This window comes from Chrysochloris asiatica, unplaced genomic scaffold (assembly GCF_000296735.1).
Source record: "Chrysochloris asiatica unplaced genomic scaffold, ChrAsi1.0 scaffold00085, whole genome shotgun sequence".
Taxonomy (NCBI): domain Eukaryota; kingdom Metazoa; phylum Chordata; class Mammalia; order Afrosoricida; family Chrysochloridae; genus Chrysochloris; species Chrysochloris asiatica.
In genome coordinates, this window is record NW_006408603.1 from 10,004,196 (window position 1) to 10,030,953 (window position 26,758).

The 26,758-nt window shown below is 38.5% G+C and overlaps 2 protein-coding genes across 2 annotated transcripts in view; one reads left to right on the top strand and one right to left on the bottom strand.

Moving 5' to 3' along the window:
• Window positions 1-2,416, top strand: part of AKNAD1 (AKNA domain containing 1) — a 51,564-nt gene extending 49,148 nt beyond the window's left edge. The window contains 2 exon segments of the mRNA XM_006865978.1: window positions 1,067-1,196; window positions 2,285-2,416. Of these exon segments, the coding sequence (XP_006866040.1) occupies window positions 1,067-1,196; window positions 2,285-2,416 (262 nt within the window).
• A 12,048-nt stretch (window positions 2,417-14,464) lies between these two features.
• STXBP3 (syntaxin binding protein 3) overlaps window positions 14,465-26,758 on the bottom strand; it is a 70,563-nt gene continuing 58,269 nt past the window's right edge. The window contains exons 12-17 of the mRNA XM_006866007.1: window positions 26,063-26,201; window positions 25,694-25,800; window positions 24,942-25,034; window positions 22,283-22,368; window positions 15,276-15,424; window positions 14,465-14,559 (exon numbers count right to left, since the gene is read on the bottom strand). Coding sequence (XP_006866069.1) covers window positions 14,465-14,559; window positions 15,276-15,424; window positions 22,283-22,368; window positions 24,942-25,034; window positions 25,694-25,800; window positions 26,063-26,201 — 669 coding nt within the window. The remainder of the gene's footprint in view (window positions 14,560-15,275; window positions 15,425-22,282; window positions 22,369-24,941; window positions 25,035-25,693; window positions 25,801-26,062; window positions 26,202-26,758) is intronic.

Genomic DNA, 26,758 nt, shown 5'->3' on the forward strand with positions numbered 1-26,758 from the left:
AAGTCTTACCATCCTGGGTTCTTAAGGAACATTCTGGCTGTACTTCTTCCAACACAGATTTGTCTGTTCCTCTGGCAGTCCACGACACTAACAATACTGCCTTGGAAACCCTTTGGGGCAGTTCTACCCTGTCCTATAGGGTTGCCTTGAGTTAGAATTGGATTGGTTTGTAAGAAATGACTATGATAAAATCTTGTTGATAGTGGTGAGTGATGTGGATGTAGGGAGATGGAGGACTCTGCCAGGAGGTATTCCTTATGTAGGTGCCTCTGCTACTGAGCTGTCCTTCCTAACTGGAGGGTAGATCCATTGTGCAAGTCAATCTGCAGAACCAACCAAAGTGAATGTGTTAGGGGGACAGAGTGGAAGGGAGGCTCTGAGGTCACAGGCTTTGGAACTGAGATTTCCTGGAAATTCTGTCAGTCACAAGTGTTCTGTGTGCCCAAGAAGTAACACCTACAGAGGGGATCTTAAGCCAGGTAAGGGTGGCTCCATGGCAGATCCGCTGGCAAGTAAGCTCTTGTGCGCCCCCTTAAGGTTGTGAAGAGTATAACTCCAGGCAGTGTCTTTCAGATGGATGTTAATGAACCCTCCCAGAGTTGTACAGTGTACAACGTGAATAACTCTCCATAGGGTCTTTGGCATCCCTCATTCACCTAGTATCGCCCCTAAGTGATAGAATCATGAATAAATAGGCTAGGAGAGATGCTGCTTTGATTTTTCTACTGCTGCTACCTCCTTAGTATGTAAGCTCACTGGTGCTAGAATGAAACTTTAGGAGCCTGCAATTGACAGATGTTTATGTGTGTGTGTACTTGCTTTATAAATATACAGGGTAAGAAGGTTGGCCCCAAAATAATAAACATAGAATAAACATCTCTTTGGAGTCTTGCCTTTCTCCATACCAAAGGAAAAGGAAATTCTAAGAGGATATGCCTTGATGTTCTTCCCCACTTTCTTTAACACACACTGGCCATTACTGAACCAGAGCTGACCTGAAAGGAGGGAGAATGAGCTTGAGGGGGTGCCCCACTCTCTCTAGTATCAATGTGCTTTTGCCTTCCAGAAAAGAGCTTAAGACTTTCATGACCTACAGCTCAGACCTTGCTACACCCTCAGCCTATTCCCATTCCCGAAGGATTTACGGAAGCAAATCCTTAAGTGACTTTAGGAGTGCTGACAAAAAGGAATTTGAGGTGAGGACTTATGGGGGGAAAAATTCTAGTCTTGTAGTTCATTAGTTTGGTCTTGGCTATTTTTTAAATTTTTGGCTTTTTAAGTTTTTACAGTGGGGGTGGGAATGAGGAAGTAGGGGAGAGGGTGGAAAATGCTCTGCGGAAAAACAATTTTGTGCTCAGCACCAACCTTAAGACTTTTATTCCCAAATTAGTTCTCAGGGAAATTTCCTGGAGAAAATGTTTTGGCGTGGTTCTTTCCCTCAGCCAAAGGATTCCTCTGGCTCTGACTTAAAGGCGCTGGACTCTGTTCTGGGCTGTGCTCACAATTCTGTTCTCACACAACTCACACAAACAGTGACACAGTGGGTTAGGGCTGTGCCCCAGCAGGTTTCTATTTGCTAGCCAGTAACTCATCTTGGTAGCATACTGGTTAAGAATTGGGCTGCAAACCTCAAGGTCAGCAGTTTGAAACTACCAGTTGCTCCGAGGGAGAAAGATGAGGCTTTCTGCTCCCTTAAAGATTTACAGCCTCGGAAACCCTGTACAGGGTCGCTATGCGTAGTCGGAACCGACTCCAAGGCACATCACCACCACCACCAATTCATCTTGGAGTCCTGGTGTGGCGCTGTAGGACAAGCACTGGATTGCTAAGCACAAGGTTAATGTTAAACCCACTAGCTACTCCTTGGAGACCCTATACAGGGTTGCTATAACCTTAAGGCTACTTTCAAACACACGCACAGCACACACGCATGCTCTTCATTCCCCAGTTACCCTCACTCTGGCCCTTAAATCTTCAGCCAACCCCCATGAGCTTTCCCTTTCTCTCATGGTCACTTTCTCTGCAGCCAGGAATAGCCCAGCAGGTTGCCGACCTCCACCCTGATTCCCGCTCCTGAGTCACCCGCTGGTCTTTTTTCTATCCCTCTCCTTAGCAAATATATTCCACTGGTTTCCTAGGAAACCAGCCCTCAAAAACAGAAACAGACTGTGCAAAAGAGAATACTTCAAAATTCCACCTTGCGATGTTTAATAAGGAGAGAACCCAATGAACAGAAATAGTGATTACGTTTATGTAACTAAAATAGGTGGGTTTTCCTCTGTAGATTTTAAACTCGGCTTTGGATCATGCCCTAAGGACGGCAACTGTTTTGAAAGAAACTACTGATCAAATGATTAAATCAATTTCGGAAGATCTTGCCAAAGCACGAAAACGGAGAAATCAGCTGAAATATTAACCCGTTCAGCCCCAGGCAACCAACGATTAGAAAAGAAAGAAAACGCAAAGAAAATTTTCTTTAAAAAAAAAAAAATTTACACAATTTAGGAAGATGACTTACCCGAAAAAAAAAAAAACACCAAAAATTATATGAAATGGATAATGCAAGTACTCAAATGAAAATAAATTGAATCTTTGATTTTTAAGATACACATCAACCAACAAGTATTTATTTAAAAATAACTCTATGTTCTTCCTAATGCATAATAAAAGAAATCCAAACAATAAAAGAAACTTTTAACCTGTTTAAACAAACCAAGCACTTTGTTGAGAAGTGAATTCTGACTCCTAGTGAATCTATAGGACAGGGTACAAATGCCCCATACTGTCATCTTTACAGAAGCAGGCACATCTTTTTCCCACAGGATGAACCTCTTGGCCTTTTGATTAGCAGCTGAATGTTTAGCCAGGGCACCTTCTTTAACTATTAGTCTGGCAAATTAGGTGAGGATGGGGGAAACAGGCACTGTCATACATTGTTGGTGGCAGTATAAATTGGTACAACCTTTTCAGAACCAATTTGGTGATTATAATCTACAAAATTTCAAAAGCACTTAAGCTTCTGACCAGAAAGTCGACCACTAGGAATTTACTTTGTGGAGAACTCACACAAACATGCCGTGACATGTGTACAAGGGTGACCTGGTTGGTGGTCATCATTATTAAGTGTCATCGAGTTGGTGCTGACTCATAGCAACTCTGCACAGGGTTTTCAAGGAGGGACTGGTGGACTTGAACTGCTCACCTTGCAGTTCAAACCAACCTTGTGGTCCAGTGCTTATCCTACAGTGCCACTCCAGATTCCGGCAGGATGCCGGCATGATGGTCTGATGGTTGTTGTTGGTAGGTACCGTGGAGTCGGTTCCAACTCATAGTGACCCTGTACAGAGTTTCCGAGGCTGTAATGTTTACGGGAACAGAATGCCTCATCTTTCTCCCACGGAACCGCTGGTAGTTTCGAACTGCTGACCTTGAGGTTAGCAGCCCAACTCGTAACCACTACGCTACCAGACCTGTCTGATGGTAGTAGCCTCCAAATGGAATGGATATAAATATTCCAGATGACAGATTCATAAAATAACAACACAGCCATACAATTGATACTCTGTAGTCAGTGAAAAGAAGTGGATTATCTGATCAGAGGTCTAATTATAGCTAGCTAGCTAGCTAGCTAGATGATAGATAGTTGTGACCTCATTGTGAATGGTTTTTTTAAAAGGGCATACATATTTTCTGCAAAGGTACATACAACTCTTAAGTGGTCAGTCCTAAGAAATGGAACAAGGCATTTTAGAAAAAGCATTTTTACCTACTATTTATTATCTTTAATGTATGAAATTCTTAGTTTGGGCTTATATTATACACTAACCTTTGTTTACAGGCTTGAAGTCAGAAACACACAATAAAAATTGGGATATTATGTCTAGAAATAGTGGAATGGGAGCAAGTTTTGCTGTATATTTACACATACACACACCACGACCCCCGTCCAAAAGTGACCATTCATTAAAATTATGAACCAGAGATTGCTTAACTAAATTGGTAGCATTTCATATAGAATGCCAGAGTAAGCTTTTGCTATTAAAACAAGCTTTTGATTTGCTTTTTAAAGACTGATGTATTTATTACACCCTTAATGACAGAACAGATCACCCACCTTTCCTTCACCTCTTTCCTGAGGTCTCCTAACTCCGTTCACTCCAAACCTTCAACAGTTGATTCCTTTAATCCCCAGAATTTGGCTCAGCTGTGAGAAGGGAGTTGAATCTGTTCCCACTTTGAAGATTTTTGTGCTGACCAAAGCAGCTGCTTATTCCTCTAGCTGACTGGCAAATGAGGTATTTTTAACTTTGGGGCTTGAATGGAAATTGGTTTGAGGTACCTTGGAAAAGAAAACAGAGGCTAGCCTGAAGCTACCTCTGACTTTGTAGCTAACTTTACTTTAGGCTGTAGCAGGAATATAGTGAAGGTTTATTCCAACAGAAAAAAGTAGCTGGTTCCATTCTGTTCTCAGAGCCTCCCAGCTTTATCACATCTCTAAATTTAACTGCAATTTAATAACCAGCTTTGTAGGCTGAGCCTCACAGCCCCAGCTCAAGTTCAAATTAATGCACTTCTCTGGCTTGATGCGTTCTTACACGATTCACTACTTCTTAATCCTTTTTATTTTCATTCCTTTCGAAGAATCTGGTGAAAATTACAGGGGCAACCTTCTCCCATATTCTACCCTACTGGTGTGACACTGTAGGATAAGCAATGGACTGCTAACAGCAAAGTCCATGGTTCAAACCCACCAGCCACTCCTCAGAAACCCTATGCAGGGTTGCTGTGAGTCAGAACCCACTTGACAGCACTTAACAACATAGTTAAAAATGAACTCACCCACAACTTTCTACACAATTTAAAGAAGTTAATGGATACCCTGATTCAATCCAGAAAACATAGGTTAGAAAGGACCACCATAAATAAGTATTCCTGATCCTTCAAATTAACCTTTACAGATAAAGGATATGACCTATATATGCCTTATTAAAAACATATTTACTGATTCTGTAGCCTTGGTTGTTTTCACTCCCATGCAACTCCTTTCTTATAGATTTCTCTTCTAATTCGGACCCAGTAGTTGTTGTTAGGTGCCATCGAGTTGGTACTGACTCAGCAACCCTATGCACAACAGAACGAAACACTTCCTGGTCCTGGGCCAACCTCACAATCATTGCTACGTTTGAGCCTATTGATGCTGCCACTGTGCCAATTCATCTCGCTGGGGGTCTTTCTCTTTTTCTCTGACCCTCCACCTTACCAAACATGATATCCTTCTCCAGTGACTGGTCTGTCCTAACAATATGTCCAAAGTATGAGAGACAAAGTCTGGCCATCCTGGCCTCCAAGGAGCACTCTGGCTGCACTTCTTCCAACATGGATCTATTTGTTCTTTCGGCAGCCCATGGCACTTTCAATATTCTCCTCCAACACCATAACTCAAATGCAACAATTCTTCTACAGTCTTCCTTATTCACTGCCCAAATTTCACATACATATGAGGTTATTGAAAATACCATAGCTTGGGTCAGGCACAAATTAGTCCTCATATTGACATCTTTGCTCTTCAACACTTTAAAAAGGTCTTGTGCTTCAGATTTGCCTAATGCACTACGTTCTTTGATTTCTTGGCTGCTGCTTCCATGAGTGTTGATGGTGGATCCAAGCAAAATGAAGTCTTTGACAACTTCAATCATTTCTTCATTGATAAGAATGTTGTTTATTGGTCCAGTGGTAAGGATTTTTGTTTTCTTTGCATTGAGATGCAATCCATACCGAAGACTGTGGTCTTTGATTTTTATCAGTATTTTTAAGTCCTCTTCGTTTTCAGCAAGCAAGGTTGTATCATCTGCATATCACAGGTTGTTAATGAGCCTTCCTCTAATCCTGATGCCACATTTTTCTTTATATAATCCAGTTTTTTCAAGCCAGATTCAGAAGAGGCTGTGGAACGAGGGATATCATTGCTGATGTCTGATGGATCTTGGCTGAAAGCAGAGAATACCAGAAAAATGTTTACCTGTGCTTTATTGACTACGTAAAGGCTTTCGATTGTGTGGATCATGACAAGCTATGGACAACATTGTGAAGTATGAGTATTCTGGAACACTTAATTGTGCTCATGAGGAATCTGTACATGGACCAAGAGACAATTGTTGGAACAGAACATGGGAACACTGAATGGTTTAAAATGAAGAAAGGTGTGCGACAAGGTTGTATTCTTTCACCATACTTATTCAACCTGTATGCTGAGCAAATCATCCAAGAAGCTGGGTTCTATGAAGAAAAACGAGGCATCAGGATTGGAAGAAGACTCATTAACAACCTGCGATAGGCAGATGATGCAACCTGGCTTGCTGAAAGTGAAGAGGACTTAAAACATTTACTGATGAAGATCAAAGCGCACAGCCTTCGGTATGGATTACATCTCAATGTAAAGAAAACAAAAATCCTCACCACTGGGCCAATAAACAACATTCTTATCAAGGGAGAAAAGATTGAAGTTGTCAAGGACTTCATTCTTCTTGGATCAACTATCAACACTCACGGAAGCGGCGGTCAAGGAAATCAAATGACGTATTGCACTAGGCAAATCTGCTGCACAAGACCTTTTGAAAGTGTTGACGAGCAAAGATGTCAGCTTGACGACTAAGGTGCACCTGACCCAAGCCATGGTATTTTCAATAACCTCATATGCATGCGAAAGCTGGACAGTGAATAAGGAAGACTGTAGAAAGAATTGATGCTTTTGAGTTATGGTATTGAAGGAGAATATTGAAAGTGCCATGAACTGCCAAAAGAACCAATAGATCTGTTTTGGAAGAAGTTCAGCCAGAGTGCTCTTTGGAGCCAGGATGGCCAAGCTTCGTCTCTCATACTTCAGACATAGTGTCAGAAGGGACCAGTCGCTGGAGAAGGAGATCATGTTTGGTAAGGGTCAGAGAAAAAGAGGAAGATCCAAGTGAGATGGATTGGCAGGTGGCGGCATATATGGACTCAAGCATGGCAACAGTAGTGAGGTTGGCTCAGGATAGGGCAGTATTTCGGTCTGCTGTGCATAGGGTTGCTATGAGTCAGTGCCGACTCGATGGCACCTAACAACAACAACAACAATAATCCAGTTTCTCGGATTATTTGCTCAGCATACAGATTGAGTAATATGGTGAAAGATACAACCCTGGTGCACACCTTTCCTAATTTTAAACCATTCGGTCTGTGTTCCCTTCTGTTTGAACAACTGCCTCTTGGTCTATGTACAGGTTTCTTATGAGCACAATTAAGTGTTCCAGAATACTCATACTTCTGACCCAATAATAAACCAGAAAACTAGCTTGTGAAGCCTTGTGTCCCTAATGTGGAGTCAGTGGGCTCAGCTTTGTGTGAAGGCAATGTGCTGTGAAGGAGTTTCCTCAGAGTAGAGGCCTCTTGGTGCTTATTTCCTATGTGGAGCCGTGTGAGGCTGCCAGATCATGACAGCAGAACTCTTGGGGACAGGAGATTGCTTTACCTCATAACGAGAAAATTCTAGTCAGCCATTTGAGTAAACTGATAAGATTATGACAAATTTGGTAGTTTAATAATTATCAGTACCTATCTATAAGGGACTGACATCAATTACCCAGAAGTGAGCCAAAACTATAAATCAGACAGCAGCTGCAAGCCTGACTACATATTCAAGGATTTGATAATTTGCTAGAACAGAAATCTTGAAAGTGCTATACTTTCATTATATTATTAATGTTACAGACATACTTTGGAGATATTGTGGATTCGGGTCCAGACCAACGCAATAACGAATATCACAAGTGAGTCACATGAATTTTTTTGGTTTCCCAGTAGATACTGTCTTCATGGTGTGGTGGGTTACCACAAGGTCAGCAGTTCGAATCCACCAACTGTTCCAAGGGTGAAAAAGGAAGCTTTCTGCTCCTATACAGAGTTATAGGTTCAGAAACCCTACATAGGGTTGCTATGAGTTGAAATTGACTTGATGGCAGTAGTTTTTATTATTTCAAGTGTATATTGTTGAAGAGAAGAATCCACTCGATCTGTAATACTGAATTTGCATTGCCGCCTGGAATTTAAAGGCATTTGGTCTGTGGAAGGCTGCAGCCTATAGTTGGAGCAGTGACTAAGTCCAGACGCCATCTTGAGTATTTTACACACTTCTGGTTGAGTACTTAACACACTTCTGCCAAAGTTATGGAGACAATTCCCAGAAAGCACAGAGAGGCAGCTTTGCCCTCAGGCAGAGTACATCTGAATGTGGATTTACTACAATGTTGTAGGTTAAGCACTGGACTGCTAACTGCAACGTCCATTGTTCAAACCCACCTTCTCAAAAACTCTATACAGGGTCGCTATGAATCTGAACCTACTAGACCACACTTAACAACTTGTAGCTAACCCAGGGAGGGATAAGTCTCCCTCTCAGGGACTTGCCAAGGAGTGCCATATAATGGAAACTGTGGTACCAGGGCTACATATTTAAGTCATACCCTGACCAAGGAACTCTGAGGGACCTAGCGCCAATTCTGTGAACTTTTCTAATCTGTAATAGCCCCCCCTTTCAACTTCTACAGTTTGGCCTGATACTGTGTCAGAATGACAAGTTGTGGTATTGTGACTACATTCTGTTGTTCTCCGTGCCCTATATATCAGCCATGTGGATGGGACTCCTTGGGACATCATTATATTATGGCTTTAAGCTGATGGTGTCCCTCACTGGATAATTTTTGTCTTTGTCTTGTCTTTATCCTGTTTAAGACTTAATAAAGGAATTTCTATATGATACATTGGAGTCCTGGTGTGGTACTGCAGGTTAATGCACTGGACTGCAAAGTGGGTTTGACCCCCTAGGTTGGCAGTTCAAACTCACCAGTCACTCCTCAGAAAACCTATACAGGTACACTGTGAGTCAGAACCAACTCTAAGGCACTTAACGACCACAATACATCTGAATTTGGGTCTTTTCTCATCTACAACAAATGTAAGAGAGTTTATTCAGAGGTAAACATCAGTCTACATAACACTGATGAATGCAACTAAAGTTGTCTCAGACTGATATAGTTCATGAAAGAAATTCTAATACTGTCCTCAGATGGATTGTTGTTAAGTGCCCTTGAGTCAGTTCCATCGTAAAGAGACACCCTGTATAGGGTTTCTGAGACATTAAATCTTTGCAGGAGCAGAAAGCCTCATTGTTTTCCTGCTGGGCAGTTGGTGGACTTGAACCGCTGATCTGTGGTTCACAGTCCTATTTTTAGGGACGGGGCAAGTTTTTCAGTGGGGCTACGGAATTTACAATCATAATAGCAGAATACTTAGAATGCATACTCTTCAGAACAGGTCATAAAGATGTCAATGTTGATGAAGACTTTCTTAGAGGTTGGAACCAGTAATAAGAATTAGCCCTAAGGCTCTTTATTTAGAAGTTGTTAGTTTAAGGATGAAACCTTGGTTGTCTAGGAAACTTTAAATAGTCAACAGTTCAAGATTTTTTTTTTTTTTGGAGAGGTTTCTATAATCTTATGAAAAGAGTATTTCTTAAGACCATTTTATATCCTTATCTGTATTTAAAGTTCTCTTTCTTGTGGTGTAGTCTTTCCACATGCTGATCTAACTCTGTGGTGTGTAGCAATTAACATACCCACATAACAGGAGATTGCCAGAACTAACATTCAGTCCCAGGCAGGCAGCTGGGCAAAGAGTCGTGTAATTCAGCAAAATGAAATCATGTTGTTTTGGTCAACAAGCTTTATGAACTTCTCCTTTACAGTATAAAAGCTATGTTTACACTGTACTGTAGTATATTGTAATTGTCACTGTTGTTAGGTATTGTCAAGTCAGTTCCAATTCACAGCGACTCCATATAGGGATTCTGAGAAGCTGGTGGGTGTGACCTGCTGACCTTGCGATTCACAGTCCAGTGCTGATCCTACAGTGCCACACCAGGAATCCAAGTGTGTAATGGTGGTGGTAGTTATGTGCCATGGAGTCAGTTCCAACTCATAGTGACCCTGTACAGGATTTCCAAGGCTGTAAGTCGAGCAGAAAGCCTCATCTTTCTCCCGCGGAACAGCTGGTAGTTTCGAACTGCTGACCTTAAGGTTCGCAGCCAGATTTGTAACCACTACGCTACCAGAGCTCCTTAAGTGCACAATAGCACTACGAAAAATAATTATTTTGAGAATTAGCAAAATGTGACATAGAGACATGAAGTGAGCACATGTTGGAAACATAGCACCAATATTTTAACATAGGGTTGCTATAAATCTTCAATTTGTAAAATGCAGTATCTGTGAAGTGCAATAAAGTGAAGCACAGGAAAGTGAGGCATGCCTGTTTTCATTTTTAATTCCTTATTCAATGCTGCTGAGCTGTGGTGAATTATTTGGTATGGCTAGTGGATCTGGGTAGGAGAAGGTGGGGGAAGATGGTGAAAGGATTATATTATTAAGTTGTGATTCGCAGGGTTAATTGTGATTGTAAAAACCTGGACATCTAATGAGAAGATTGGTCAATTCTGCCAGCCTGCTGGGTATAAGCTGAGCCATCTCAGCCGCGTTATAAGAAGAACCAGGAATGGAACACGTCTATTGAAATACCTCGATCCAGGGATGGATAGCTGTGGCACCAGAGACGTGGCAGAGGTGAACCAGCAGCAAAGGCAAGAGCCAGATCACGAGCACAAGACAGAGCAGCGGGTTTCCCGGCCCATGGAGCTAGTAGAGCTGAGTACCTTTAGACAGGAGGCTCATTTGCGGAGAAAGGTACCGGTCAGCATTTAATCTGGGAGCTAGTGTGCTGGTTCACAGAGCTAGAGCTAAACACAGTCAGATTAAGGTTTATGACAGATTAGAGTCCCCTTTGGGTGCTTATCAGCAGCCCTAAAAGACCTTTGTTAACATTGCCCAAGTAGGACAGAGGTGTGCCTGTGGGCATGGCTAAGAAGAGGTGCTGTGGATCAAAGAACTGTATCCTTAAGATTTCGGATCCTGAAATGCAACCTGTTAACTTTTCTAATAAACTGCATAATCGTTGAGTGTGGTTTGTGATTTCTATGTGGCCACTGCAATGACGTACCCATCTGAGAAGTGAGGGTTCTGGGAAGGATGGTTGGTTGGTATCAGAATTGATAAAGGTTGACAGGTAGAGAGGCATGTTTGGCTTCAGTCTCATAGAAATTGGCCTTGGGTTAAAGTTGGCAGATTCTCGTCATCCACCCCCGTCCCATGAGAGGAAGTCAGAGGTGGCCTTTCTGTCCTTTGTATAGCTGTTGTTGTTAAGTGATGTCCAATCAGTTCCAGCTCATAGTGACTCTGCATAGGGTTCCAAGGCGTGACTGGTGGGTTTGAACCACTGGCCCTGTCGTTAGAAGTTCAGTGCTTATTCTACAGTGCCACAGCAGGACTCAAAAGTAGCACTCCGCTCTTCTCCACTGATGGTTCCAGGGACCTCCGCTCCTAGACTGAAAAGTCAATCACCCACCTCCTTTTGTTACAAAATGTCTACCTTTACATTTCCAATACTCAGTCAGCCCTGATAGTAATTATTCACTATTGTACCACATGAGTGCTATCCACATCTCCTTTCATCAGTCCAGCCCAGACAGATTGAATACTGTTGGGAGATTCTACCTTCCTCCATGCCCTCTGAATCTAGGCTCCCTCTTAAAGCTTGTAAGCCAGTCACTTCTTGCCTTTGTAGCACCCCCCCCCCTCCCATTTTGGGTAGCCAATGTCCAAGTTGCCCATCCCTGTCTACTCTGGGTATTGAGGGGGTGAGAATGATCTTTGCTGCAAAGATTTGTTCCCTCTTTTGAGCTACTGCATCCATAGGTGTAGGTCAAGTTCATCAAACTGTATCAGATTACTCTTTTTTTCCTCTTCTTTCTTCTAGTTAAATTCTGATCATCCAGCCATTGAAGCCAGGTCAAGTGGGTATTATTTTGATACTTTGATACTTATTAACTGGACTCTTCACTCTCCACTCTAATCCTCTGTGGCTATATCACTGACTCTGGGCCCTAGCGTCCCCAGTTCTTGCCAAACCGCTGGCCAACCAGGTCTCCACCCAGGTTCATAGGAGTCTACTGAACGTGGTTGGACTTAGCTCGAAGTTTCATTGCTGTTTTTCCCTCACTTCCCCTTGTCGGTGAACAATGTGGTCACCAGTCAGGGCACACATTTGCTCGTGTATTCCTACTGAGTCTTAAGTCTTGGAAGGGAGTTTGCCCTGAGGGGACCCACGTGTCTGTCATTTTTACTGAAGCTTCATGTAGACATGTTTGATAGGATTATTTACCATGTGATTGAACTCAATCTCTAGACAGGCTCACCTCCCTGGAGGCCAGCCTTTCACATGGTTAGTCCTTCTGGTGTGCACAGCCCCAAATCAGTATTTCATTAGCATAACCATCAGGTGTCCTCTAAGAGGCCTGCCATGAATACCAACTTCATGAATAATAAAGATAATCCGATTACTCAAGAAATTTCAAAGGCTTGGAGATTACTGCCAGGAACTGGGACAAATGCTAGCCAATTTTTTTTTTTTTTTTTTTTTTATTACACAGGTTTAGAGGTTATCTCCCATAAACCTGGGACAAAGGACAACAAAACGCAATTGTGCACCTCGTGAAGCTAATGTGACACAGACGGAATAACATATGTTGCAATGCAGAGTTTTGTAAAAGCCTTTATAAGAATATCTGGTGGCACCAATCAATGCTTTAAATACACTAATCCTCGACTAGCTATGTCATTGCTGGGGCAGAGCAGCAGTGTCACAGCTATATCATTACATTATGGAAATATTAAGTCTATGAAGGTATCTGTCTAATTCATTGTGGCACTATTTATAAGAGCAAAACTCTGAAAACAAGTGGTAAACTGTGGCTGCCCCCATGAAGAGAAACTTGAAATGAAGATATTCCTTTTTTGTAACATACATACACAGCTTCCCATCTGCAAATATATCCTTATATTATCTAGCTTAATAGAGTCCTGTTGTGGCACTGTATGATAAGCACTAGACTGCTAACCGCAAGGTCAGTGGTTCAAACCCACCACTCGCTCCTCAGAAACCCTATATGAGGTCACTATCAGTTGGAATTGACTGGATGGCAGTTAACATCTAGCTTAATCCAGATATTTGAAAAAAAAAAAACTGAACAGGTGCTATCTGGGTGGGGAGATAAAGGTGCAATCTGACAAACGGTTCTGATTCTCCTGGAATCTAGATTGCTGGGTTCAGGAGGTGAGCCACCCTGTCATCTGCTCTTAGGAGTCCTTTTGATCTCTGTACTTTAAGGAATTGTTTTCCTAAAGTCACACGTTCACGTCAAACACGTTCAAGCAGTTTAGCAGAGACCGATCTGTGTGCAGCCAGCTTCCAGGAGCAGGAACCCCAGGTCTGACTGGAAAATGTGAGGCATGTAGCAACTGTTTCTCCAATTGTCTGAAACTTTGAATGTGTTTTGACATTATTGCCTGAGAAATTAACATGACAATGACAAATATACAACCTGCTTTAACTGTCTGATACTTTTATTTTATGTATCCAATCACAATATAAGGAGATCTGGTAGCGTACAGTGGTTACAAGTCAGGCTGCCAAATTCAAGGTCAGCAGTTTGAAACTACCAGCCGAAAGTTCCGCAGGCGCAAGATGAGGCTTTCTGCTCCTGTAAACATTTACAGCCTCGGACACTCTACTCAGGGTCCCTGAGTCGGAACTGACTCCACAGTAACTACTACCACCACTCACAATATATTCTGTTAGACTTATGTCATTTAATTTGATCTTTAACTTGCTCCTTTGGCCCCAAAAACAAACCAAGATAAATTTTATAATTGTATTTATTTTCTCCTAGAAGGTTCATGATTAATTTTGGTTTTCTAATGTAAACATACATGGTTTTAAAATTGTATAAAACTGTGATCTTCAGAATTAACTAGCAAGATAGCATACATGTGAAATCACTATTTCTATTACTGACAATTATTTTATACACAAAAATTATTTCAGTTGAAAGAAAACTATATAAGAAATATATCTTACACATTTACAGTTTTAACTTTTGTAACCTCATTTAAAATATTTCTTCTTCAAAACAATATTCTTCGGCATAGGATGCTTAGATAAGTATCTAACAAGTAATTAGTATGTACATAGGTGGTTGTGAAAAATTGCCTTCAATTCTACTATAGTCTGTTCTAAAGGTAAAAGATTCCCTTTTATAAAGCATTTTAACATTTCTTCTCACCATCTACCAAGCAGCAATGTTATTTAATTTAAAATGACAAACCCAATGATAGTTAGTCATAAACACATCTTTCAGAAGTATTTTTTAAAAGTTATTACATAAAAATATTTATTTTATTTAAATTACATGATAGCAACATTTTCTTGATCAAATTTGTTCTTGAACAAATTAGTAAGAATCTTCAGAGAAACAAAAAACCTATTCATCTTTAATACAGGAGATTTTATCCTTGGATTTATTCAGCATCTTTATATCATCCAACAGATTTTTGGGTGTTATAATATGCGTAGAACCTGGTAGAGGGAAAAGATAATTTTTTAGTGACAGTTAAATCAATTTTTCCTTGGCATGGTATGTGTCTTGTTCTTCAACTATGCAAAGTGCAGTGGCTTGGGAAAATTTAAACACACTCAGTAATTCTTCAGAAACACTGTCTATTCACAGTACTTTGTCTCTACTTTGTGCTATGTATTAGTACAATCAAGAGCAAAATTGGGGATTACAGCAACATGAGATAACAGAAAAGTCACTGTTTAATCACAGAGAACAGTTAAGCAATGCTCCAGAGACTTGATACACTGATCCTGAATCTCTGTGGGTCAGAAGAAAACTGCAGTAATGGAGCGATTTTCCTGTCACTGGCTTCAATTGAAATTCTTAAAACTAAATCCTATGTCGTCCATGTCAAATCAGGTCTACACCCACAATCTTAATTTCAAGCTATTTCTGAAATAGAAATATGTTTGAGGAACTAAAAAGTATTCAGTGGTAAGAGGAACAAAGCACAGAATGTAGTATTTGAAAGGAACATGCTCATTTAAAAAAAAATCAGAATATTTAAAAATAAGTTATCTAGCAGGAAAAAATTCTGGTACTCTGTGTTTTTAAAAGTGTTTTGGAATTAGCAATTTAGTTCAAAATGTAAAAGACAAGATCAATTTCTATATTTATATTTTTGCATTTAGAGTTTGTTTTTAAAAAACAGGAAAAAGGAAAACAAAAATCTTACCAATAATTACTTCGCAGGATTTATGTGCCTGAGAAACTTCATAAGCACAGCGCATTTCAGAATATGTAATTCCTCCAATTACAAAAATAATCAGCTTTGACCCATTTTTTCGGTCCTCTAAGTAATTAGTTCTGGGTTTCTGGCGAGCACTAACAATTAAAAAACACAAATACATTAAAAATAGTTCCAAAGTCATACTGCTTATAGATATTTTAAAATGTCTAACTTAACCAAATTAAAACTGGGCACCAATTATATTGATCTTAAACAAATGACTTAACTGTGGAATGCATTGCTGTTAAGTGCTATAGAGTCAATTCCAACTCATAGCGACCCTTTAAAGGGCTTCCCAGGAGTGACTGGTGGGTTTGAACTGCTGATGCTGCGGTTTAGCAGTCCAGTGAATATACTACAGTGACACAGAACAAAAAGCATAACTAGGTTCCTAGATTCTGAAAAAACTCCCTCTAAAAAACACCTAGAAATAATGGTAAAAATCAGAATGCTTAAAAAATTCATTTATAAGGAGTTGAAAGCAAATCTCCAGCAACCAAGAATAAAAAGAAAGCTGAAAACTATAGCAGTAAGTTAAACTGAGACTTTAGGCAGCCTGTGAAGTGCTTTGTAATCCTAGTAAACAGGGTGCTTATATAAGCAAAGAAGACAAAGTCTTAGGTAGTGTCCAAGATAGAGATTAGGAACTGATACCCCTTCATAGGTTAGGACATTCAAAGAAAGGTAAAGGAGCATGACAAAGAAGCTTCTCCCCTAACAATTCTGAGTTGCAGATTTGTTTGCCCTCATAGGAGCTTGGGGTTCTCATTTATACTACCTTCATGATCTCAGAAAACCTAAGCTGGGAAATTACCAACTGAAGATAGCAGTCTCTAGAGTCTGGCAAAAGGAAAGCCTCTCTGAAGGGAACGACTCGCAACCCTGGCTACCAAAGTGAACTCCGAATCCAAAACTATAAAACAAATGAAGTAGTTAAGAGTCTACAGAAATATAAAGCACCAGAATGTAAAAAAAAATTCAAAGAATATCAGATATTGAAATGATTAGATAGAGACTATAAATTATGTTTAAGACAATCAAAATCAAGGGCAATAAGGTAGGATATAAAACATGGCAAAACAAGTAGAACTTCTGAAATAGAAAATAAAGTTACTATAATAAAAACCTCACAATAGTTGATTTACAAGGGGTCTTCACAATGTTCATGGCAAATGAGTATTGCAAAAAAATTATACATGGATTTAAAAATCTTTTTGCACCAAAATAAAACTCTTGACTTGTTACAACATGTCTTAACAGGATCTAGTTTGAGGCACTAAGAAGGGTAAGTTTGAAAACGGCCCCTATTAGAACAATATGAATTTTGCTAAAACTGAAGCAAGAACAAACAACAAGTTTATGGTGAAGCTTGGGTGAAAGAATGCTGAAATCCCTGATGCTTTATGCAATGTTCATGGGAACAGCACCCCAAAGAAATGGGCAGTTTACAAATGGAGAATTCGTTTTAAGAAGGGATGAGCAGATATTGATGATGCAGCCAGGAGCAATAGACTAGCCACATAAATTTGTGAAGAAACAATTTTGTCATGGCCTAAATGAAGAGGACTGACAACTAACAGCATAAACAAAAGCCAATACCATTGTTGTTAATGGTGGTTATGTGTTGTGGAGTCAGTTCCAGCTCATAGCGACCCTGCACAGGGTTTCCGAGGCTGTAAATCTTTACGGGAGCAGAAAGCCTCATCTTTCTCCTGCAGAACAACTGGTAGTTTCAAATTGCCGACCTTGAGGTTAGCAGCCCAATTCGTAACCACTATGCTACCAGAGCTCCTCAAGCATGGTCAAATTGGTTCTTACTCATAGTGACCCTATATAGAGTTTTCCAAGGAGCAGCTGGTGGATTTGACCTGCCGACCTTGTGGTTCAAACTGACCTTGTGGTCTGGTGCTTATTTTACATGACCACACCAGGACTTTAGCCAATACCACAAACACCTCAAACTGGTTCAGCTTACGTGATTGTGACTGAAAAAGTTGAGCAAACTTTCTTCTCAATGGGTGCCAAAACTGTTGTGCCCATGTCAAACTACAGACAAAAGCAGAGCTTTCATGGAAATATTAAACCAGTGGTATCAAGATTCTGAAGCATTTCTTTCAAGAACTGGAACATGATTTTACCAGTCCGATCCTGAAGACAAAGCACCATCAATGCAATGACTATCAAGAGGTGGAAGTGGTTCAGTCAAAGCAAAAGAGGGCCAGTCAAGAGCAAAGGACATGGCAACAGTTTTTTTGGATGCTCCAAGAATTTTGCTTCTTGACTTTCTGGAGGGATTACGAATGATATAACCTGTTTATTAGGAGAGTGTTTTGAGAAAGTTCACCAAACTTTAGTAAAAAAAATCTTTGGGAATCCTTTACCAAAGAGCCTTCTCCACCATGGCAATCTCCTGACCATCCCTCTCACTAAACAAGGGCAATTTGCTAAGAGCTTTGATGCAAAATCATTATGAATCCACCTTACAGTCCTGGTATGCCTTGTTTTTGTTCCCTGACCTTAAAAAAAAATCCTTAAAGAGCACCCATTTTTCTTCATTTAATCATGCAAAAGAAGCTGTATTAACCTGGCTAAATTCCCAGGACCTTCAATTCTTTAGGATTGGACTAAATGGCTGGTATTGTTGCTTAAACTTGATGGAGTTCATGTTGAGAAAAGTTTATATATTTTATTGTTTAACTCAATTTTTCCATGAACCTTTTTTGAAGACCCCTCATAGCACACAAGACACATTTTTAAATGAGAATTAACTATATCTGAAGAATTTTTTTCCAGAATTAAATACAAAATGTCAAAAGAATAAAACACTTGAAAGATTAAGAGACACTAAAGATAGAATGAGAAATTCCAATAAAAGATTCAGAAGTGGCAATAGCTGAAGAATTCTAAAAGACAGGAATACAGCTGTGTAGACTTGGGATTGGTTCTAGGACTCCCCATGAATAACAAAATCCATAGATGCTCAAGTCCCTTATATAAAATGGTATAGTATTTGCATATAACTTATACCCTTTCTTCCATATACTTTAAATCACCTCTAGATTACTTACAGTACCTAACACAAGGTAAATGCTAAGTAAACAGCACTTTAAACTCTCCCTTAGTTTTTAATGATTTCCTTGTTTTTTATATCCCCTACTGTACCCCGAATATTTTCAATCCACAGTTGTTTGAATTCATGGATGGAGGGCCACAGAAATAAAATAAAATTTAAGAAAAACAAATGGAAGTAAATGCTTACACAGATATAGCATACAGAATGTACAAAACACCAAAGACCTAAAGCAATCAGAAAGGCAAATTACCTACTAACTCATACAGATAAGTATGCATGTATGCGTTGATATCCACACCTTTCTGAAGACCAAAACAGAACCTTATAAAAAGCAAGATACCACTACAGTGTTGAGTGAACATAAATGTGAGCCTGGAAAATCATAGCTGACTAAAACGATCTTTATGAACAAGGACAAAATGAAGTTATTTTCAGACAAACAAAACCATAAAGACTTTTCCACCAAGAGAGCCTCACAGCAGGACTTCTGAAGGGATATATCTCAGGAAGAAGGAATCTGAGCCCACAGAGAAGGGAATTCAAGAACGAGTAGTGAGCATTGTAACTGGCAAATACGCAGATACAACAATAATGTTGATTATTAATTTGAGAAGTAAAAACACAAAGTGAAAAATAAGGTTTCACAATAAACATTTAAGGAGGTATGGTTTGAATTAAATTTTTCTAAGGTTTTATATTTTCAAAAAAAAAAAAGGCAGAGATACTAATTAACCTTAGACTTTACTGCATCAATTATGCATGTTAAAAATTTAAGGAAAACTGCTATAAGAATAAAAGTAGAATACATAACTTCCAAACTAGCAAAAATTAAACTAAAGACTAAGTCCTTAGTTCAAGAGAAGGATCTTATGAGAAACACTCAAATATATGCAATGGGACTTCCAAAAATTAGTGGAAAAATAAGTTTCAAAGATTAATTTTTCTATGAACTTTCTGAAGCCTCCTTGCATATACAAGAATGCTTACTGCATATGATTTGTAATGGTGCCAATTTCACATAATTGAAAATTCTATTATGTAGAAAACAGATGATAATCATATAAGTATATAGTATTTTCAATAACTTCATATGCATGCGAAAGCTGGACAGTGAATAAGGAAGAGTGTAGAAGAATTGATGCCTTTGAATTATGGTGTTGGAAGAGAATACTAAAAGTGCCATGGACTGCCAAAAGAACCAATAGATCTGTTTTGGATGAAGTGCAGCCAGAGTACTCCTTAGAGGCCAAGATGGCCAAACTTCATCTCTCATACTTCGGACATATTGTCAGGAGGGAACAATCGCTGGAGAAGGACATCATGTTTGGTAAGATGGAGGGTCAGAGAAAAAGAGGAAGACCCCCAACGAGATGGACTGGCCAGGTGGCAGCATCGGTGGACTCAAGTGTGGCAACAGCAGTGAGGTTGGCCCAGGATCGGATGTGGTTTCGTTCTGCTGTGCAATAAGGTCGCTATGAGTCGGTACCGACTCGATGGCACCTAACAACAACATATACCAACTGTCAGCAAAAATTAACTAACAGTTACATGTATCAACTTGAGATACATTTCACAAATTTATCTTTTTGAAGGGAACTTCAAAAAGTTCATGGAAAAATAGAATTATAAAATAGTGGAATTTTCCCATGCATTTTTTTTCAAGCCCCCTTTATGATGCTGAGGTAGAGGGTAAGGGGGAAAGCAAAGTACAAAAGAATGCATACAACATGGTGCCATTTATATTAAGTTCAAAAACTAACACTCAAAAAGATTTATGGTATTGGTGGAATAAGATGGTCATGTAATTCTTCTCCAAGAAAACAAATATAAGCCAGGATGAAATTGTCAAAAACTACCATTTCAGGTCACTGTAAATGGACCACAGGCAGACCACAAAATGAGAAGCATTTACACTTGAATATCTGCTAGAATGGGAGTGTGGTGGCTCTAAGGATAAGCACTGAACTGCTAACAACAAGGTTAGTGGTTTGAGCCCACCAACTCGCTCCATGGCAGAAAGATGTAGCTTTACTGCTCCTATAAAGATTTGAAGCCTCAGGAATCCTATATAGGGTTGCTATGAGTCGGAACTGACTTGATGGCACTTACCAATAATCCGCTAGAATACCAGGTAATAATGGTGGTGGTAAATATGTAGCCTGTAAGTCTGTAGCTATACCCACTATCTCCCAAGAGGTTAGCTGAAAACCTGCAGTTTTGCTGGTTAAAAATAGTGAACCAGGTTCAGAGTAATAGGAGAAACCTGAAGCTTTGGCAGCCTGAGGCCCAGATTTGATTCTGGAAATCCTGAAAGAAAGTTGACAAACTTCTTGGTCAACTGCTAAAATGCATAGAAGAGGGGACCTGAGAAAGAATAGGGAGAATTTAAAGAAAAGGGAGTCTAGATAACTAACTGTTACTTGAAATACATCCCTCAATCAGCTAGATCAACAGAGTATGGAAGCCTTACAGGTTTGAGGTACGTAAGCATATCTCTGCCAAAATCACTGGCCGACCTCTAAATTATGCAAGTACCATGGCAACTACTAAGAAGTCAAGGTAAAAAATACACATTTAAAAACTCAGTAAGGACATGGATGGCTACACAATGCAGAGGAGAAAGATTCCACATTTAAGCCCATGCAGGTTACTAAAGATAAACCAAAACCCATACTTGATCTATTACAGTACCATAAAGTTTTCAACCAAAAATTGGCAGATTTGAAAAGAAACTGTAAAGTGTGAGCCATATTTTGGGGAAAAATTCATGAAAAACTGACTCTGAATGGTTCAAATGTTAGATTTAGCAGTGACTTCAAAGCAGCTATTAAAAATATGTTTAAAGAATTAAAGAACAATACGTCAATGAGTCAACCAGTAGGGAATCTTAACAGAGAAAATGGAAATCATAAAACAGAGCCAAACTGAAATTCGAAATGTGAAAAGTATAATAACTAAAATGAAAAATTCACTAGATACACTCAACAGCAGATCTGAGACAGGGGAAAGTCAGTAAACATGAAACAATTGTTACCTTGTATCAAGAGGGCTTCAAAAAGTCCATGGAGAAATGAAATTAAAAGATAATGAAAAATTTCCATCAACTTTTTGAAGTCCTCTTACACTATCAAATTTGAAGAACAGAGAACTAAAACATTAAAGATACATAAACAGAACTTCAGTGACTTGTGGGACAACTGCAAACCCTTCAACATTTGTGTAATGGGACCTCCAGACTTAGAGGAAGAGAAAGGAGTAGGGAAATATTTAGAAAAAATAACGGCCCAAAACTTCCCAAATATCAACTTACAGATCCCAGAAACTCAACAAATCCTAAGTAGAATAAACACAAAGAGAACTATGTCTAAATACATCACAGTTAAGCTGCCAAAAGATAAAAGGTAAGGAAACAAAATCATGCAACACACTAATCTGCACAGTTTAGAATACAAATATATGTAGAAAAAGAATAAACAGCACATTAAGTGAATGATAAACACCCAATTCAGGATGGGGCAGAGAAAGAATACTAAAATCAAGGAGGAATACACAGCAAGCTTGAATTGTATTCATAATAGATTTGTTAAATTGGGCATTGGGTTTATATTATAATATTCTCTAAATCTTTGTTTCAATTATTTCATCACCAAAAATGAGATAAGCCTTATATATAGAGAAAAAGGAGGTGTGTGGGAAATTCTGTGATTTTGTTTCATGAAAATGTTTTATAGTCAAGTATGGCTTTACATTTAAAGAAAAACTGTCTTTTAAAGACCATATGCTTCAGAGTTATTAAATACAAGAGTACTTGTGATCCATTTCAATAATTAGTCTGCAATATCATAATGAAAATTTAACTTGCTTCATTTAAAGTTTTTACCTCACAGCTCCAGAGCCATTCCATACTGCTGGACACTGGGAACAATATGGCCATTCTTTTGAATCTAATCTGTTATCAATGGCATCCTAGGGAAGAAAAAGAGTTAACACCATCAAGTTAATTCACATTAATGTGAATTTTAGGACATTATTGTTTTGTTTTATTTTACAAAATGGTCAAAACTTCTATTTCCCATTAGGGAACCTAAAGATATATATAAATGGCTAATACAGTACAAACCTTACTTGCTTCAACAAATTAATATAATCACTGACTTACTAAATTAATATTTATTGGACACCTCTATTTCTTCATTTGGTGGGCCACCACAGCTGTGTGAGGGTTCCAGGCACACAATCAGGAATTTCACCTTTAAAATGGTTGGGTTTTCTAAATACCATCCTAAAGTTCAAAAACAGTACCCACTGCCATATAGCGATCCTATATAGGGTTTCTGAGGCTATAAATCTTTACAGGAGCAGAAAGCCTCATCTTTATCCTGCAGAGGTGGTGGGTTTGACTGGCCAACCTTGCAGGCAACAGTCCAGTGCTTATCCTACAGCACCACCAGGGGTCCTTAAACACTATCCTAGTCCTGGCATAACTCTTGGTGACCAGAGTCCACACCTTGGCCATTCTTCAAAGCAGTGAGCTGTAAGATGAGATGTATATACCTGACTTGGAAGTACTGAAGACAATCTGAGGGGTATAGGAAATTTTCTTTTTCATCTTTAAAATTTCCCTTTTTCTAAATGTTACATTTTATGATGTAAATATAAATGAATATGCTGTATATGCAAATTATGTACATTTTATTAATATATTAACATCAAGGGGCTTCAGATAGTTTGTGAAAAAATTCCATTATTTTTTAATTCCATTCTCCCATTAACTCTTTAAGGAGCTCTGGTAGCACAGTGGTTAGGAGTTGGGCTGCTAACCTAAAGGTCAGCAGTTTGAAATTAACAACCATTCCATGGGAGAAAGATGAGGTTTTCTGCTCCCGTAATGATTTACAGCCTCGGAAACCCTATTCAGGGTCGCTACGAGTCAGAAACAACTCCACCATACACCATCACCACCACCACCAACAACAACTCTTTGAAGCCTGTTTGTATAATTTACAAATAAATGCAGTCATAACCGAGAAGAGGTTCATGCTTTTATTTTTCACTGTTAAGTGTGCAAAATTTGAAATATCTCGAGATCACTGCTTTATGATATTAACAAATGATATTAACAAATGACCCAAGACTATTTACTAACAAATGTTACCCAAGAGTATTTCAATGTGACTACAAGGAAAGGAGGTCTGGTAGTGTTCATTAGGCTGCTAACCACAGGGTCAGCAGTCTGAATCCAGCAGCCATTCTATGGGAGAAAGATGAGCTTTCTGCTCCCATAAACATTTACAGCTTTGGAAACCCTACACAGGGTCGCTGTGAGTTGGAACTGACTCAATTGCACAACCACCAACTACCACCACCACAAGGAAGATACAAAACTTAAGAGAAACCCAGAAGTACTAAGATTTCCACTGAGTAAAATGTGGATTTTCTGAATTCAGTATGCAAATCTTTGTTAAAGGGTTCAAAAAGTCAATTCTTATTTGAAAGTATTAGTCAAGAAAAATTACTTAGTTCTACATTCTTAATGTGGGAAAGGAAAAATATTTTAAGTTATGGAAAACACAAAGTTCTAAATTAAAAAAATATATGATTAAGCGTATGTGAATGATATTAACTTACCAAAGCAAAATACAGAAATATTATAGTAATAAATTGTACCTAATTTTCCCCCAGAAGAAAGCAGAAACTGGGTTTCAGTTAAAAAGAAAAAGTACGAGACTGTGAATCAGGGTCTGTGGTTTGAGCCCAAAAGCTACTCCACAGGAGAAAGATGAAGCTTTCTACTTCCAAAAAGATTTACAGCCTCAAAAACTCTATAAAGGGTCATTATGAGTCAGAACCAACTCCACAGCATTTAATGACAACAATGAAATCTATGATTCTGATGGAAGAATCAGCGTTGTAATTTTGTTGAGCTCATACTATAGTTTTTATTAGTTCATTTTCTAAATGTAAGTTGACTGCTATCTTTAAGATAAAATAGTGTGAGATCATTAATACTCCCATTTCCTAAAACGGAATATTGTCTTCTAAAAGTTAACAGTACTAAAAGTACCAAAATTATGTTGGATCTAATAGCAACATTATGGTCAGGTTTATATTTTAACTGCAAATACATTTTTATGAATACTGGAATCTAACTATTTCTAATAGTGGTACATATAAAAATACTATTTATTCAACTTTTCATGAAAATAATTATTTGTTTATACTATGTTCTTGTTAGGTGCCAATGAGTTGGTACCAACTCATAGCAACTCTATAAACAACAGAACAAAACTACTGCCTGGTCCTGGGCCAATTATTTATGCTATAAATAATCATTTAAAGTTATAGTAGTGCTTTTTTCACAAAACTGCATGTTTTTAATATATCTATGTTTAAGAAGTAAAATTTCTTCTCCTTCCTTGACCCCAAATAGAACCTTCTTTTGTAAGCCCTCCTAGCTCTGCAAAAAATTCCTGCCTAGTAGATAATGTTCAGACTGACAAGTAAAGATAGGGGTGAAGTAAGTATATCATGATTTTTACCTCCATAATATCTTTGATAAAAGGTGTCCATCGAGAAAGCTGAAAAGTTTCTTCTGCAGATCGATCCTTTCTTGATGATCTGACCTGTTGAGACTGGTATGAGAGGATAAACTCTAAAGTCAGTAATTCTTTCAGTGGTCTTCTCTTATAATAATGTAAGTATAATTATAAATCAATTCTAACAAGGAAATTTAGTTTATAGCACTCAATATGTTGTTTCTGACTTCAAACAAAAAACCCAGAGTAGTTTGGTTACATAAATGAACCAAACAGCATTTTGTGCTTTAATGCTAATATTTAATGCTAGTAATAGAAAACAAGCTTACTCAAAGTGCTATAAAACTTCATGGGTGTGAGATTCTACAGAAGAGTAATTTCAAAATTTGACTCAGAATCTAATTTTTTTTAAGCCAGATAACATACAGTTGTTTTTTGTTCTGTATTATAGTTAAAAATACAGGTTAAATGTATAACTAAAATCTGATCTTTGTTATACATTAATCACAAAGAGGAAAGCATAAACAGAAACTTACAATAGAAGCCATAAAATATAAACTGACTAGAAAAGTATGTGTGTCCAAATTACTGACATATGGAAAAAACAAGAAAACAGAATTTTGCTTAACAACCAAAATGTATAGAGTGACATTAACAAGACTGTCCACATAGAGTACCATAAAAGAAAACATATTTAACACAGACAATCACACAAGCATTGAAGTGTAAGTATATACAAATGTAACGTTTCTTACTTGGGGGACAATGGGAACGCCAAGGTAACTCCAGTTACGAATCATGTCACTCTCATTTTCTATCTTTACATTCTGGACCAACCTATCCAAGTTTTCTTCCGTCGTTCCTTAGACAAGTAAAAACATGAATGCACAATCCTGTAATTGCTTAACTGCAATAATTTCTAAATTTTAGCTGGTATCCAAGAGCAAATATAAAAAGTAAACAAATTATATACCCTTCAGTCTTCCAATTTCATATTTTTCCTTTTATTAATCTTAAACACACTCAACTACATCCTTTGAATTTCTAAGTAAACCACATATTTAAATTTTATTTTAGTTTGATCTTTTAGTACATTCATGTAAATAAAACAAAATTTCCATTACCATTAATACCGAAGATATAAAGTAGAATTGCTCTTATTTTGTCGTAATTGTCATGGTTTTTGTTGAGCAGAACTGGAAGGAGTACTCGCATAGAATCTTTCACCTTCTGTCCTTCTGCATCAGTTCCAAGTGCCAGGTCCTTCATGAAAATAAAATGTAGTCAAGTGTCTATAATCTAAGTTCATTTTAAAACTTAGTTTATTATTAAATCTTGCAAAAATTAAATGAATGCTAATGACGTTTCAAAGGAAAATGTGATCAACATTTTCTTTTGTAAAACTTTTATTGTGACTTGAGTGATAGTTTACATGGGAAAACATCGGTCTCGTACTTAACCTATTGCAGTTTGTTTCATTGTAATGATTATAATTCCCTCCATGCATCATCGATTAACAGCATTTGCTTCTATTCCGTTTTTAAAATTTTGATGTACACAGAAATATGCAGGAATATAACATTGTTTAAGGAGCTCTGGTAGCGTAGTGGTTACAAATCGGGCTGTGAACTGCAAGGTCAGCAGTTCGAAACTACCAGCTGTTCCGTGGGAGAAAGATGAGGTGTTCTGCTCCCGAAAAGATTTACAGCCTTGGAAACCCTGTACAGGGTCGCTATGAGTCAGTACCAACTCGATGGCACCTAACACCACCAACTAGTGAAGTAAAATATATGATAATAGCCCAAGAAGGAGGTAAATGC